Source organism: Panthera onca, chromosome D3, assembly GCF_046562875.1.
Source record: "Panthera onca isolate mPanOnc1 chromosome D3, mPanOnc1 haplotype 2, whole genome shotgun sequence".
NCBI lineage: Eukaryota > Metazoa > Chordata > Mammalia > Carnivora > Felidae > Panthera > Panthera onca.
In genome coordinates this window covers 57,440,074-57,454,455 of record NC_138350.1, presented here as the reverse complement: position 1 = coordinate 57,454,455, position 14,382 = coordinate 57,440,074, and the positions used below count along the sequence as shown (strand labels likewise).

At 37.3% G+C, this 14,382-nt stretch overlaps 1 protein-coding gene across 10 annotated transcripts in view; it reads right to left on the bottom strand.

Moving 5' to 3' along the window:
• Positions 1–14,382, bottom strand: part of KIAA1328 (KIAA1328 ortholog) — a 371,362-nt gene that overhangs the window by 78,736 nt on the left and 278,244 nt on the right. For all 10 annotated transcript variants that reach the window (XR_013551238.2, XM_078435291.2, XM_078435292.2 and 7 more), the window contains one exon: positions 6,394–6,575. Coding sequence is in view for 9 of the 10 variants with exons in the window: in XM_078435291.2 (XP_078291417.2) it covers positions 6,394–6,575 (182 nt within the window). In the remaining variant the exon portion in view is untranslated. The remainder of the gene's footprint in view (positions 1–6,393; positions 6,576–14,382) is intronic.

Genomic DNA, 14,382 nt, shown 5'->3' with positions numbered 1-14,382 from the left:
CATTTCATCTATGGTTGTCTAATTTGTTGGCTTTTGGTGTGTTTATTGTTTGTCTCACCTCTTACTTTTTTACTCCAGGAAGCAATGGTGTGTTCACTTTGCTTTTAATGTTTGCAAGGAATGTCCTACATGTAGTTTCTTCTGTTCTGAGAAAGTTCAGACTTAGGAAAAACAAAGACAGTCCCTTGGATGAACCCTTTAGGAAATAGACAGGTCCAAACGGACAAACACAATTCCTTGAGAACCAGATCTGCTCTGCTTCCTCTGGGACCAGGCACTCATTCCTGGATCTCAGGATGTTGTCTTCAAGTGTGCTGCCATGCTGGGGATGGGGGTAGGACAATGCTAAATTGAAACTTCACAAAGTTTTCCTACCATGTTTCAGTGGCCTTTTTCCTGGCTAAGCATTTGCTTGCTTTTTGGTAATCTTTCACTATCTTCCAGAGTTCTGATAATGCTGATTTTGGCAGTTTTGCTAGGGTTTTCAGTAGTTATGGGGGTTGGGGGAGCCTCTCTGCCATTTTTCTGACATCCTCCTGACTCATTAAGCATAACTCACTAGCATAATTCTGATACCAAACCCTGACAAGATCATTACCAAAAAAGGGTATTATATACCAATATCTTCCAATCAGTGTAAATAATCAAATTCACAGAATAAAGAAGAAAATTCATCTCAATAGGTACACGAAAAAGACTTGATGAAATTCAACACTCATTATGATAACAATTCCCAGCAAATGAGGAGGGAACTTTCTTAACCTGATAAAGAACATTTACAAAAAAACCCGCTATAGCTAATAAAATCATACTAAATCGTGGAAGACTGCTTTCCCTGTAAGATCAGGACTTCCCTATGGAAGTTCACATTAACCATTTTATTTTACACTGTAAAAGAAGTCCTAGGAAGAATAATGAGTTAAGAAAAAGAAAGAAAAAGCATAAAGACTGGAAAGAAAGTAGTTGTTATGGACTGAATTATGTTCCCCCACTTCATCCAAATTCATGTGTTGAAGTCCTAACCCTTAGTATACCTCAGAATGTGACTGTATTTGGAGATAGAAGCTTTAAAGATGTAATTAAGGCTAAATGAGGTCATATGAGTCGCCTTTAATTCAATACGACCCTTTGTCCTTAAAAGAAGAGAGAAATACACTAGGAATGCATGCTGCTAGTGAAAGGCCATGTGAGGATACAGAAGGCAGTCATGTGAAGACCAAGGAGAGAGGTTTTCAGGGGGGAATGACTGGAAAAGACCATGATGGAGCTCTCATGAAGAATGGAAAACTACTATATCCTAATTGTATGGATGTATACAGTTGTCAAAGTTTATCAGACTGTACATTTGAGACCTATGCAATTTTACAGTTTATAAATTAAATCTGAAATAGAATAAAAGAAAACATTAAAAACCCTACAGTTTTCTTGATTCTTAAGGCAGTACTGTTTTTTTTAAATATATATTTTTGAGAAAGAGAGAGAAAGACAACACATGGTGAGGGGCAGAGATACAGGGAGATAGAGAATCCCAAGCAGGCTCCATGCCGCCAGTGAAGAGCCCAATGCAGGGCTTGAACTCATGGACCGTGAGATCATGACCTGAGCTGAAATCAAGAGTTGATGCTTAACTAACTGAGCCACCCAGGCGCCCCAAAGCAGTGAGGTTTTTAAGACCACACTCCATTGATATCTCTTTGACATTGCCAATCATAAGGATTTTGAAGGGAGAAGAATATATATTTCTTAAATCACTAAATCACTGTAGGTACTGAGGATGAAAAAGCTAACTTATTAGATCTTAATGGCCGGGAAACAGGGCAAAGAAACAGAAAGATCTACCTACCTACCTACTTAATGTTATATTAATTCATACAAAAAATATATAGTGAGCACCTACTACATGTTAAGCAATGTTCTCATGCGGACACAACTGTAAAATATGGAGTGTTCATATTCTAGTGGGAGAAGATGTACAGTATTCAAAAACAAGTAAATTATATAGTATTTTGAGATACTTCTTTCTGCTGTGGACAATGGGAAATGTAGAGTCTCTGCTTTCAGTGACAATATTCCATATACAGCAACTTCAACTCTTAATCCTGGTCTCTTGCAGTTGAATTCCTTTTTTTTTTTTTTTTAACGTTTATTTATTACCGAGAAACAGAGAGAGCATGAGCATGGGAGGGGCAGAGAGAGGAGGAGACACAGAATCTGAAGCAGGCTCCAGGCTCTGAGCTGTTATCACAGAGCCCCATGCGGAGCTTGAACTCACAAACTGAGAGATCGTGACTTGAGCCGAAGTCGGACGCTTAACCGACTGAGTGACCCAGGCGCCCCAGTTGAATTCCTTTTTTAAAGGGACTGAGCAGGACAATTTAATCTACATATCTGGGTTTATTCATACCCCTATATTATGGTTGTCTTCTGTGTTCTATTGATAAAGGCTTCAACTTTTAACAAATCTTTTAGCTCAGACTCCTGGGAATCAGAAGCAGTATCTTGTGATATACATTTCTAATGATTAAACATACAATGATGATGATGATGTTAATAATAAAAGAAACATAAATAAGTGTTCCTTAGAGGCAAAATGGAAATGGCTTCTATACTTTGGATACTCCAACTTGTTTATTTCTTTAATCATGTCACTTATATTACTCTATCATGGACTACAAAGAACATTCACATCATTGCAGGCACAAGCTTACTTAGAGGAACACCTAGGAGCTTCAGAGATTATTCTATAACAATTCTCTTTCAGTAAAAGAGATTATTCTATAACAATTCTCTTTCAGTAAAAGAAAAATATGTTTGGGAGCCCCTCAGGGGCTGTCAACGAGTGATAGCTGCTGTATATTATAGAGCTAAAAAAGCCCAAAGACAAAATGAAGGGCACAGTCAATATCATCAGTTAAATCCAAATTACTTTAGGTTCAGCCTTTCTTGAAGTTTTAAGAAGATTCAGAGATCCATGAAAAAGGAACAAACAGGAGGTAGCTCTAATTGCAGTAGGGGGCTTTGGGATGGCTTTACAGCCTCACTTAGAAATGGGTGATGCCAAGCCCTGAGGCCGTAACATTTTGATTCTGGAACATGTCTGCTCAGTGGCCTCATGGCCTCTGATAGCCTGCCAACATAACAGAATGAAAATGCCCTCAGCTGGGAGGGCTCTTATGAAAGGGAATCAGTGATTGGTAAGAAAAGGGAGGTTCGAGGCAAGTTGGGAGAGGGAAAAAAACACTGCTGAGTAGGGAGGAAAAAAGAGGAAAGAACAGTGTGTGTTTCCAGATTTGTGTCTTTGGCTGAAAAGTTCTTGACTCAAGTTCAGATTTTCCCAAGTAATGTCTCCTTGTTTCATATAGCTCAATAAAACTAAAATAGAATATTCCAAGCATTGACAATTGAAAAACAATTTATATTTTAAGTGTAATTCTGACAATACTGTATACTGTTGTGATCCCCAGGCTGTTTCTTGAGACAACAGTGAGGTCTATACTTATATACATATACATATACATATACATATACATATACATATACATATACATATACGTATACGTGTACGTGTATGTGTGTGTGTGTGTGTGTGTGTGTGTGTGTGTGTGTATTTAGTATCAAAAAAGTTGATGGAAAGGTGAGGAGGATAGAAAAGGTAAAGGGATAAGTGACTGATAATAAAGATTAATGGTCCTGAAATAAACATCCTATGTAGTAATTAATGATTAAAGACAACAAAGGAAACAAAGAAGAAAAGTTTGTTAAAAAATTTAGACACGTTAAGGAGGGGAAAGCAATTAAAGAGACATTAAACCAAGTGGTGTAACTTAAGCAATTAGTGCTAGGTCACTGGCCTTATGATAAACAGGGTGTCCAAACCCCTGGCAACACATCTTGAAAGGCCTGTCTCCCATCTGGCTGGGAGCCACCGTAAATACCAACTGCCCTACTCTGTGATCTATGCACATGAGCTCCGCGATGAGCAGAAGGACCCAAAGAGGCAACATCAGCTCCTCAATGATCAGGTGTACCGTAATTTTGCCAATGGCTTCATATAAGAATAAAAGAAGCAAAAAACACACGACAGTCCTTCTTATAAGAAGGAAAAAAAGGTTAATTCCTGTGAATACCTTAAAACAAACTCTCTTAAAAAGATGAAAAAGGTTCTATTTTTTTTCACTGCAACACTACAACCTTTCCCCATTTAAAAAAAAAAAAAGGAAAAAAGCTAATGAAAAAACTAAAACCATGAGTGAACACTGTTCCTGAAAACTTTGCAGAATTGTAACAGCTTTCTCTTGGTTAAATTGATTGGTATAGCAACATTATAAAATGACTATTAGGATTCATTGTGCACCACAGAAAGTGCTGAAATGTCAGCAGACTATACAGCAAAAAGTAATGGGTTCTGAACCCCTGTTAGTCAAAAATGATTTTGTTTCAAATTAGAAATTGATTTTTTTTGGACACAAGCCCTTTCCAGGCTTACAGCTTCTGTAGCTGGGCCCAGGAGAGATTAACCTCCACCACTGGTAGGGCTGGCCTGATGGTACCTTTCTCAAAGTGCCTTTTCCACTGCAGCCCTAGAATGTGGCTGTGGTCTTAACCAATAACACAAGTCATTTGTCCCTTTGCTATTACACTATATTTTTCTCATTTTGCCATTTTATTTTAGTGCCGACACACAACACAAATTTGTTGACAAGTTAACAGAAAACTATGTTAAGCTTTGCCGTGTAACCACCACACCAGTTTTGATTGGTTCTCAATTCTCCAAAGTACAAGGGCTAAGAAAAGAGTGAAGGGTTTCCCATCTCTCAAGGACTAGCAGAGAAAGTAAAGAAGATTCTATCTCTGATATGAAGTCTCTTCAATTTCATTTCTGTTTCTGGTAGCAAAGTCTAACAAGACAAAAGTTGTTCTAAGTTGTCCTAACACAATGGAGGTCTGCAGAACTTCTGCCTTATGTCAAAGAAAATGTACTTGTTTTTGTTTCAAGATGTGGATACTTTTTCTTCTGAAGCTTGGACTAATTATCATCTCTCAATCATTTGGGAGAAGATTAAACTCTTCCTGGATTAATCATAATTAAAACAAAAAATCATGACAAAGGTGGCAGTTGACAAGGGCACGCTATACAAGATCTAATAAAGCACTGCCCAGTTTTCAAATACATAAATGTAAGAGCGGCTAGAGAGATCATCAAAAGTTGGTTGCTTACTAGCAGAGATGGGCAAGTACCAGCTCAGTAAAAAAAAGAGGTAAATAAGACAGAAGTCAGGGTTAATGGCTGTGAGCAGGAAAAAGAGATATCTTGGAAAGAGGTGTGAGCAGAGGGGGCTCCCAGACTTTTTGTGGCCATTTCTTTCCTGTACATCTCCCTCTACAACGAAGCTTAGACTTGCTGCATTCTGCTATGAAGTCCTTCCCTTAATAATTTCATGAGAGGGGCGCCTGTGTGGCTCAGTTGGTTGAGCATCTGGCTCTATTTCAGCTTGGGTCACGATATCATGTGTTATGAGTTTGAGCACCATGTCGGGCTCTGTGCTGGCAGTGCAGAGCCTGCTTGGAATTCTCTCTCTGCCTCTCTCCTGCTCACACACTCTCTCGCTCAAAATAAATAAACTTAAAAAAATTTTTTTAGGAGAGATTAAGAAAAAAGCTGCTCCAGAAACAATAGGGAAACATAATTAAATTTGACTGCTTCATTCAACGTTTCATACTGTTACTTTACAATTGATTTATTTAAAAATATCTGTCACATGTGGGGTGCCTGCCTGGCTCAGTTGGTGGAGCATGTGACTCTTGATCTTGGGGTTGTAAGTCAGGGCCCTACATTGGGTGTAGGGATTACTTAAAAATAAAATCTTAAAATATCTGTGACATCTAAAATAGGAAGAATTGCTGGCACTTAAAAGACTATTAGGTAATATATGCTTCAGACTTATGAGGTTTTGTTTTAGCTACAATGTAGAATTGTCCATGACCTCTCCTCCACCCTTCCTATATTTCTAGTTAATTGAGGATTAACTGTAATTGTTAGAGTTTACTCTCCCAGAAGAAATTTATATTCAATTTCCTGTGCTCTTTACTCACTTTGAACATTATTTTGTGTCTATGACCATACTTACTATTGAATCATCCTTATAGTTTGCTGCTTGCAGAGAGAGACAAACTGGACAGTTTCTCAGAAGAGTATTCTAAGAGAAAGGATGATGTGATTCAGTGATCTAGCAAATGTGCTACTTGTGGCCTTGAAGGCACATGTCAGTTTGTAACATACTTAACTCTTGCTCAGGGTTGTAGAAATCATCTGGAGTTCATGGCTAGCACCCACTAGCAACCACTAGCCCTGGAACAGCTTCTTCTTTTGCTACTTATAAATGCTAAGCTTACCTCTTTGGGGTCGATATGCATCTTTCTTTTGACATGTCCATAGGGCATTATCTTCTGTTTGTGATTGAAACCCAACTGTCTTCTTCTCCCTTCTATTTTCACCACTGTTAGTGGACTCCTGGTACTTTTTGATGGATGATGATGCTCCCAGCAGCCAGTCAGCATATTTTGACTTCAATAAACTAAAAAGAATAAACAAGAATGGGCTGTATGTAGACAGCATACATGGGGGTGTGCGATCACATAAAGGCATATAAATTCAGCATGAGTTAAAATGCAATTCATGGCAGTAAGGACTTTCTTTTTCTTCTTATTTTTTATTGAAATATAATTTGAATAATTTATAGAAGGTCTGTTTTGTAACTTTCCACAATAATTTTGGAAAAGAAATGGTCTTTATCCTCAAAAAGCTTATATTTGGAGTTGGGGAAATGAGACTCAGACTCATGAAACTGCTAATAAAGCCACAGAGTATGACTAAGAACCAGAATATCTGTAGAAATAAAAAGTATGCTAAAACAAGACTTGCATAACTAAAATGTTTCCAAGTACTAAAATTGAACATTAGGGATTAAAATATCACCAATTTGCTTCAACATGCATTTGTGTTTCTCATTTTCAATTGTTACAGTATTTATTATGTGCCCAGAGTATGTAAGGAGCAGTACAATGGTGCATGTGGAATAACTGGTCTCTGTCCCCACATCATTTCATTCTAAAGTCAACAAGGCAAATATGGAGAAAAAGGAATTTTAATGAAAATAAACACATGTACATATGTTTTTCTCTCTAATAAACTGTGTTCTCACCATTAACACATTTCCTTACAACATTTTATTTTTTAGAAAGAAGTGTTAGAATGATGTATATTCATTACTATTCCACCAGCCTCTTCCTTCACACTTAAATTAACCACAGACTCATGACACTTTGGTATTGTCTTCCCCATGCCCATGAACAATGTGAGTACTAAAGTGAAAAGAGAGAGAGAGAGAAAGAGAGAGAGAGAAGACTTTTACTCAAAAAGTAGAATCTAAATATTAAGACTAAACAAACTCCCCAGAAACAGAGGTAATCCCTAGATAGAAATAATTTGACCAGGATTATAATCATGTAAACCTATCAAAGTCATTGGGTTTCTGGTTTACGTTGATCAGAATTTTTAATAATGTCTGCTCATATCAAATGTATTACTAAAACCAAGAAATTAAATAGCTTTATGTTTGGAGTGATATAAAGAAACAAAACCTATTAGTAGTATGGCTTTATATGAGCATAATGCAGCATATTAAATTTATACTCTTAAATTTTTTTTTTAACCAGAATTCAGAGATCACTTTCCCATGTGGATTCACCAGTGGCTGTATATCTTAGCTCATATAACTTCTATTCATGAGACAGGAAAAAGAAGAGAATAAAACTATCTCACTGTGAATGTAAGATAAATTTACCTTAACCCAGAAGCTCCAAATGCAGGCAAATCCAAGGACTATATCTTTGCTTGTTCTTATATGAAAGTTAATGCGACCAAGACTACTGACTCCCCTAAATTCATTCATTCTCAACTCAGCTGAGTCCCCAATACTAGCCAATGTTTATCCCTCCCAAAGCTGATTGCTTCCCGCTTCTTTACCCCATTTTCCATACTCCATTTCTATACCTTTATTCCAAACCCAATCCTGGTAATCCACTATCTCAACAGGGGACATGGCTTCTAATTTCTCTAAAATAAAGATGACTAGAAAAAAAAAATCTCTCCTTTCCTTTGTATTTATTTCCAGCTTTACCTATCTACTATTCCTCCATTAATGTCTCCAAAGAAAATCACACCTTTTATTCGTACTCTTGATATCAGTGACCTATGCCTTCTGTGACTATGGCCTATCAGTTATCTCCTTTTCTTATAATTTACAAATTCCTCCTCTCAACTTAATTCTTTCTGAGGATTACAAACAAGATCAGACTTTCCATTAAAAACCAAACCCTAAATCTAAAACCAGAAACTCTTCCCATAAGTGGGAAAGTATAATACTCAGTGTCAGTGACAGTGAGGGGACAAGAGCATTTTTTTTTTTTTTTTTTAATATATGAAATTTACTGTCAAATTGGTTTCCATACAACACCCAGTGCTCATCCCAAAAGGTGCCCTCCTCAATACCCATCACCCACCCTGCCCTCCCTCCCACCCTGCCCTCCCTCCCACCCCCCATCAACCCTCAGTTTGTTCTCAGTTTTTAACAGTCTCTTATGCTTTGGCTCTCTCCCACTCTAACCTCTTTTTTTTTTTTTTTCCTTCCCCTCCCCCATGGGTTTCTGTTACGTTTCTCAGGATCCACATAAGAGTGAAACCATATGGTATCTGTCTTTCTCTGTATGGCTTATTTCACTTAGCATCACACTCTCCAGTTCCATCCATGTTGCTACAAAAGGCCATATTTCATTTTTTCTCATTGCCACGTAGTATTCCATTGTGTATATAAACCACAATTTCTTTATCCATTCATCAGTTGATGGACATTTAGGCTCTTTCCATAATTTGGCTATTGTTGAGAGTGCCGCTATAAACATTGGGGTACAGGTGCCCCTATGCATCAGTACTCCTGTATCCCTTGGATAAATTCCTAGCAGTGCTATTGCTGGGTCATAGGGTAGGTCTATTTTTAATTTTCTGAGGAACCTCCACACTGCTTTCCAGAGCGGCTGCACCAATTTGCATTCCCACCAACAGTGCAAGAGGGTTCCTGTTTCTCCACATCCTCTCCAGCATCTATAGTCTCCTGATTTGTTCATTTTGGCCACTCTGACTGGCGTGAGGTGGTATCTGAGTGTGGTTTTGATTTGTATTTCCCTGATAAGGAGCGACGTTGAACATCTTTTCATGTGCCTGTTGGCCATCCGGATGTCTTCTTTAGAGAAGTGTCTATTCATGTTTTCTGCCCATTTCTTCACTGGGTTATTTGTTTTTCGGGTGTGGAGTTTGATGAGCTCTTTATAGATTTTGGATACTAGCCCTTTGTCCGATGTGTCATTTGCAAATATCTTTTCCCATTCCGTTGGTTGCCTTTTAGTTTTGTTGGTTGTTTCCTTTGCTGTGCAGAAGCTTTTTATCTTCATAAGGTCCCAGTAATTCACTTTTGCTTTTAATTCCCTTGCCTTTGGGGATGTGCCGAGTAAGAGATTGCTACGGCTGAGGTCAGAGAGGTCTTTTCCTGCTTTCTCCTCTAAGGTTTTGATGGTTTCCTGTCTCACATTCAGGTCCTTTATCCATGTTGAGTTTATTTTTGTGAATGGTGTGAGAAAGTGGTCTAGTTTCAACCTTCTGCATGTTGCTGTCCAGTTCTCCCAGCACCATTTGTTAAAGAGACTGTCTTTTTTCCATTGGATGTTCTTTCCTGCTTTGTCAAAGATGAGTTGGCCATACGTTTGTGGGTCTAGTTCTGGGGTTTCTATTCTATTCCATTGGTCTATGTGTCTGTTTTTATGCCAATACCATGCTGTCTTGATGATGACAGCTTTGTAGTAGAGGCTAAAGTCTGGGATTGTGATGCCTCCTGCTTTGGTCTTCTTCTTCAAAATTACTTTGGCTATTCGGGGCCTTTTGTGGTTCCATATGAATTTTAGGATTGCTTGTTCTAGTTTCGAGAAGAATGCTGGTGCAATTTTGATTGGGATTGCATTGAATGTGTAGATAGCTTTGGGTAGTATTGACATTTTGACAATATTTATTCTTCCAATCCATGAGCAGGGAATGTCTTTCCATTTCTTTATATCTTCTTCAATTACCTGCATAAGCTTTCTATAGTTTTCAGCATACAGATCTTTTACATCTTTGGTTAGATTTATTCCTAGGTATTTTATGCTTCTTGGTGCAATTGTGAATGGGATCAGTTTCTTCATTTGTCTTTCTGTTGCTTCATTGTTAGTGTATAAGAATGCAACTGATTTCTGCACATTGATTTTGTATCCTGCAACTTTGCTGAATTCATGTATCAGTTCTAGCAGACTTTTGGTGGAGTCTATCGGATTTTCCATGTATAATATCATGTCATCTGCAAAAAGCGAAAGCTTGACTTCATCTTTGCCAATTTTGATGCCTTTGATTTCCTTTTGTTGTCTGATTGCTGAGGCTAGAACTTCCAGCACTATGTTAAACAGCAGCGGTGACAGTGGGCATCCCTGTCGTGTTCCTGATCTCAGGGAAAAAGCTCTCAGTTTTTCCCCGTTGAGGATGATGTTAGCTGTGGGCTTTTCATAAATGGCCTTTATGATCTTTAAGTATGTTCCTTCTATCCCGACTTTCTCAAGGGTTTTTATTAAGAAAGGGTGCTGGATTTTGTCAAAGGCCTTTTCTGCATCGATTGACAGGATCATATGGTTCTTCTCTTTTTTTTTGTTAATGTGATGTATCACGTTGATCGATTTGCGAATGTTGAACCAGCCCTGCATCCCAGGAATGAATCCCACTTGATCATGGTGAATAATTCTTTTTATATGCTGTTGAATTCGATTAGCTAGTATCTTATTAAGAATTTTTGCATCCATATTCATCAGGGATATTGGCCTGTAGTTCTCTTTTTTTACTGGGTCTCTGTCTGGTTTAGGAATCAAAGTAATACTGGCTTCATAGAATGAGTCTGGAAGTTTTCCTTCCCTTTCTATTTCTTGGAATAGCTTGAGAAGGATAGGTATTATCTCTGCTTTAAATGTCTGGTAGAACTCCCCTGGGAAGCCATCTGGTCCTGGACTCTTATTTGTTGGGAGATTTTTGATAACCGATTCAATTTCTTCGCTGGTTATGGGTCTGTTCAAGCTTTCTATTTCCTCCTGATTGAGTTTTGGAAGAGTGTGGGTGTTTAGAAATTTGTCCATTTCTTCCAGGTTGTCCAATTTGCTGGCATATAATTTTTCATAGTATTCCCTGATAATTGTTTGTATCTCTGAGGGATTGGTTGTAATCATTCCATTTTCATTCATGATTTTATCTATTTGGGTCATCTCCCTTTTCTTTTTGAGAAGCCTGGCTAGAGGTTTGTCAATTTTGTTTATTTTTTCAAAAAACCAACTCTTGGTTTCGTTGATCTGCTCTACAGTTTTTTTAGATTCTATATTGTTTATTTCTGCTCTGATCTTTATTATTTCTCTTCTTCTGCTGGGTTTAGGCTGCCTTTGCTGTTCTGCTTCTATTTCCTTTAGGTGTGCTGTTAGATTTTGTATTTGGGATTTTTCTTGTGTCTTGAGATAGGCCTGGATTGCAATGTATTTTCCTCTCAGGACTGCCTTCGCTGCATCCCAAAGCGTTTGGATTGTTGTATTTTCATTTTCGTTTGTTTCCATATATGTTTTAATTTCTTCTCTAATTGCCTGGTTGACCCACTCATTCGTTAGTAGGGTGTTCTTTAACCTCCATGCTTTTGGAGGTTTTCCAGACTTTTTCCTGTGGTTGATTTCAAGCTTCATAGCATTGTGGTCTGAAAGTATGCATGGTATAATTTCAATTCTTGTAAACTTATGAAGGGCTGTTTTGTGACCCAGTATATGATCTATCTTGGAGAATGTTCCATGTGCACTCGAGAAGAAAGTATATTCTGTTGCTTTGGGATGCAGAGTTCTAAATATATCTGTCAAGTCCATCTGATCCAATGTATCATTCAGGGCCCTTGTTTCTTTATTGACTGTGTGTCTAGATGATCTATCCATTTCTGTAAGTGGGGTGTTAAAGTCCCCTGCAATGACCACATTCTTATCAATAAGGTTGCTTATGTTTATGAGTAATTGTTTTATATATCTGGGGGCTCGGGTATTTGGCGCATAGACATTTATAATAGCTCTTCCTGGTGGATAGACCCTGTGATTATTATATAATGCCCTTCTTCATCTCTTGTTACAGTCTTTAATTTAAAGTCTAGTTTGTCTGATATAAGTATGGCTACTCCAGCTTTCTTTTGGCTTCCAGGAGCATGATAAATAGTTCTCCATCCCCTCACTCTCAATCTAAAGGTGTCCTCAGATCTGAAATGTGTCTCGACAAGAGGATTTTAATACATTACTGGAAGAACTGTAAATTTGTATAGCCTTTTGGTGGGTGATTTGTCAACACAAAATAAAAATGCACCTACCTCCTAACAATTTTGCTTTTAAGAAGTTATTCTATAGAATTACATAAACAACAGTATGAGAATATTTGTTCAAGGATGATCACTGCAGAATACTTGTAATAGGAGAAAATTGAAGGCAAATATTCAATAGAAGAATGAGTGAAAAAAAATCCATGATACATCTATTATAAGGAACAATATTCAGTTATTAAAAGGAATGAAGTAGTTCTTTATACTATTGTGGAGAAACTTCATGACATAATATTAAGAAAGAAAGAAAGAAAGAAAGAAAGAAAGAAAGAAAGAAAGAAAGAAAGAAAAAGTAAAAAAGAAAGAAAGAAATAGAAAGAAAAGCAATTTGCAATAATAGAATGTATATAATGTGACCTAATTTTTGTAAAAACAAAAATACATAAAAAGTATTTTTAAATTTCTAGATGAATAAATACCAAACCTGTGGAAAGAAGCAGAAATAGAGTGACTTAGGGAATAGCTTTTATAATTTAGTTTATATACTTCTGCATATTTTCATTTCATCTAATAATCATGTACTTTTTAAATAAAAATTACCATCTCCTCTCTTTTCCTTCTCTGCCAAACCTCTAGAAAACAATAATCAATTTTACAGATATACCTACTAAAACTAATTTAAAATGTATTTATTTAAATTCAAGTTAGTTAAATACAGTGTGGTATTGGTTTCAGGAGTTGAACCCAGTGATTAATCATATAATACCTAGTGCTCATCCCAACAAGGGTCCTCCTTAATGCCCATTACACATTTAGCCCATCCCACCACCCAACACCCCTCCAGGAACCCTCAGTTCATTCTCTGTATTTATGAGTCTTTTAATGGTTTGCCCCCTCTGTTTTTATCTTATTTTTGCTTCCCTTACCTTACGTTCATCTGTTTTGTTTCTTAAATTCCACATGACTGACTTATTGTGCTTAGCATAATACACTGTAATTCCATCCACATTGTTGCAAATGGCAAGATTTCATTCTTTTTGATTGCTGAGTAATATTCCATTGTGGATATATACCACATCTTCTTTATCCATTCATCAATCAATGAATATTTGGGCTCCTTTCATAATTTAGCTATTGTTGATAGCACTGTTATAAACATTGGAGTGCATGTGCCCCCTTCAAATCTGCATTTCTGTATCCTTTGGATAAATTCTAGTAGTGCAATTTCTAGGTTATAGAGTAATTCTGTTTTTAAGTTTTTGAGGAAAACTCAAAATTTCCACCCAGTTTGCATTCCCACCAACAGTGCAAAGGGTTCCCCTTTTTCTGCATCCTAGCTAACATCCGTTGTTGCCTGAGTTGTTCATTTTAGCCATTCTGACAGGTGTAAGGTGGTATCTCAGTCTGGATTTGAGTTGTGTTTCTCTGATGATGAGTGATATTGAGCATCTTTTCATGTGTCTGTTAGCCATCTGGATGTTGTCATTGGAAAAGTGTCTATTCATGTTTTCTGCCCATTTATTAACTGGATTATTTGTTTTTGGGTGTTGAGTTTGGTAAGTTCTTTATAGATTTTGGATACTAACCCTTTTTCTGATATGTCACTTGCAAATATCTACTTCCATTCCATTGGTTGCTTTTTAGTTTTGTTGATTGTTTTATTTGCTGTGCCTAAGTTTTTATCTTGATGAGGTCCCAATAGTTCACTTCTGTTTTTATTTCCCTTACCTTCGGAGACATGTCTAGTAAGAAGTTGCTGCAGCTGAGGTCAGAGAGGTTGCTGCCTGTTTTTTCTCATAGGATTTTGATGGTTTCCTGTCACACATTTAGGTCTTTCATCCATTTAAAATTTATTTACGTGTATGATGTAAGAAAGTGGCCCAGTTTCATTCTTCTGCATGTCACTGTCCTGTTCTCCCAGCAC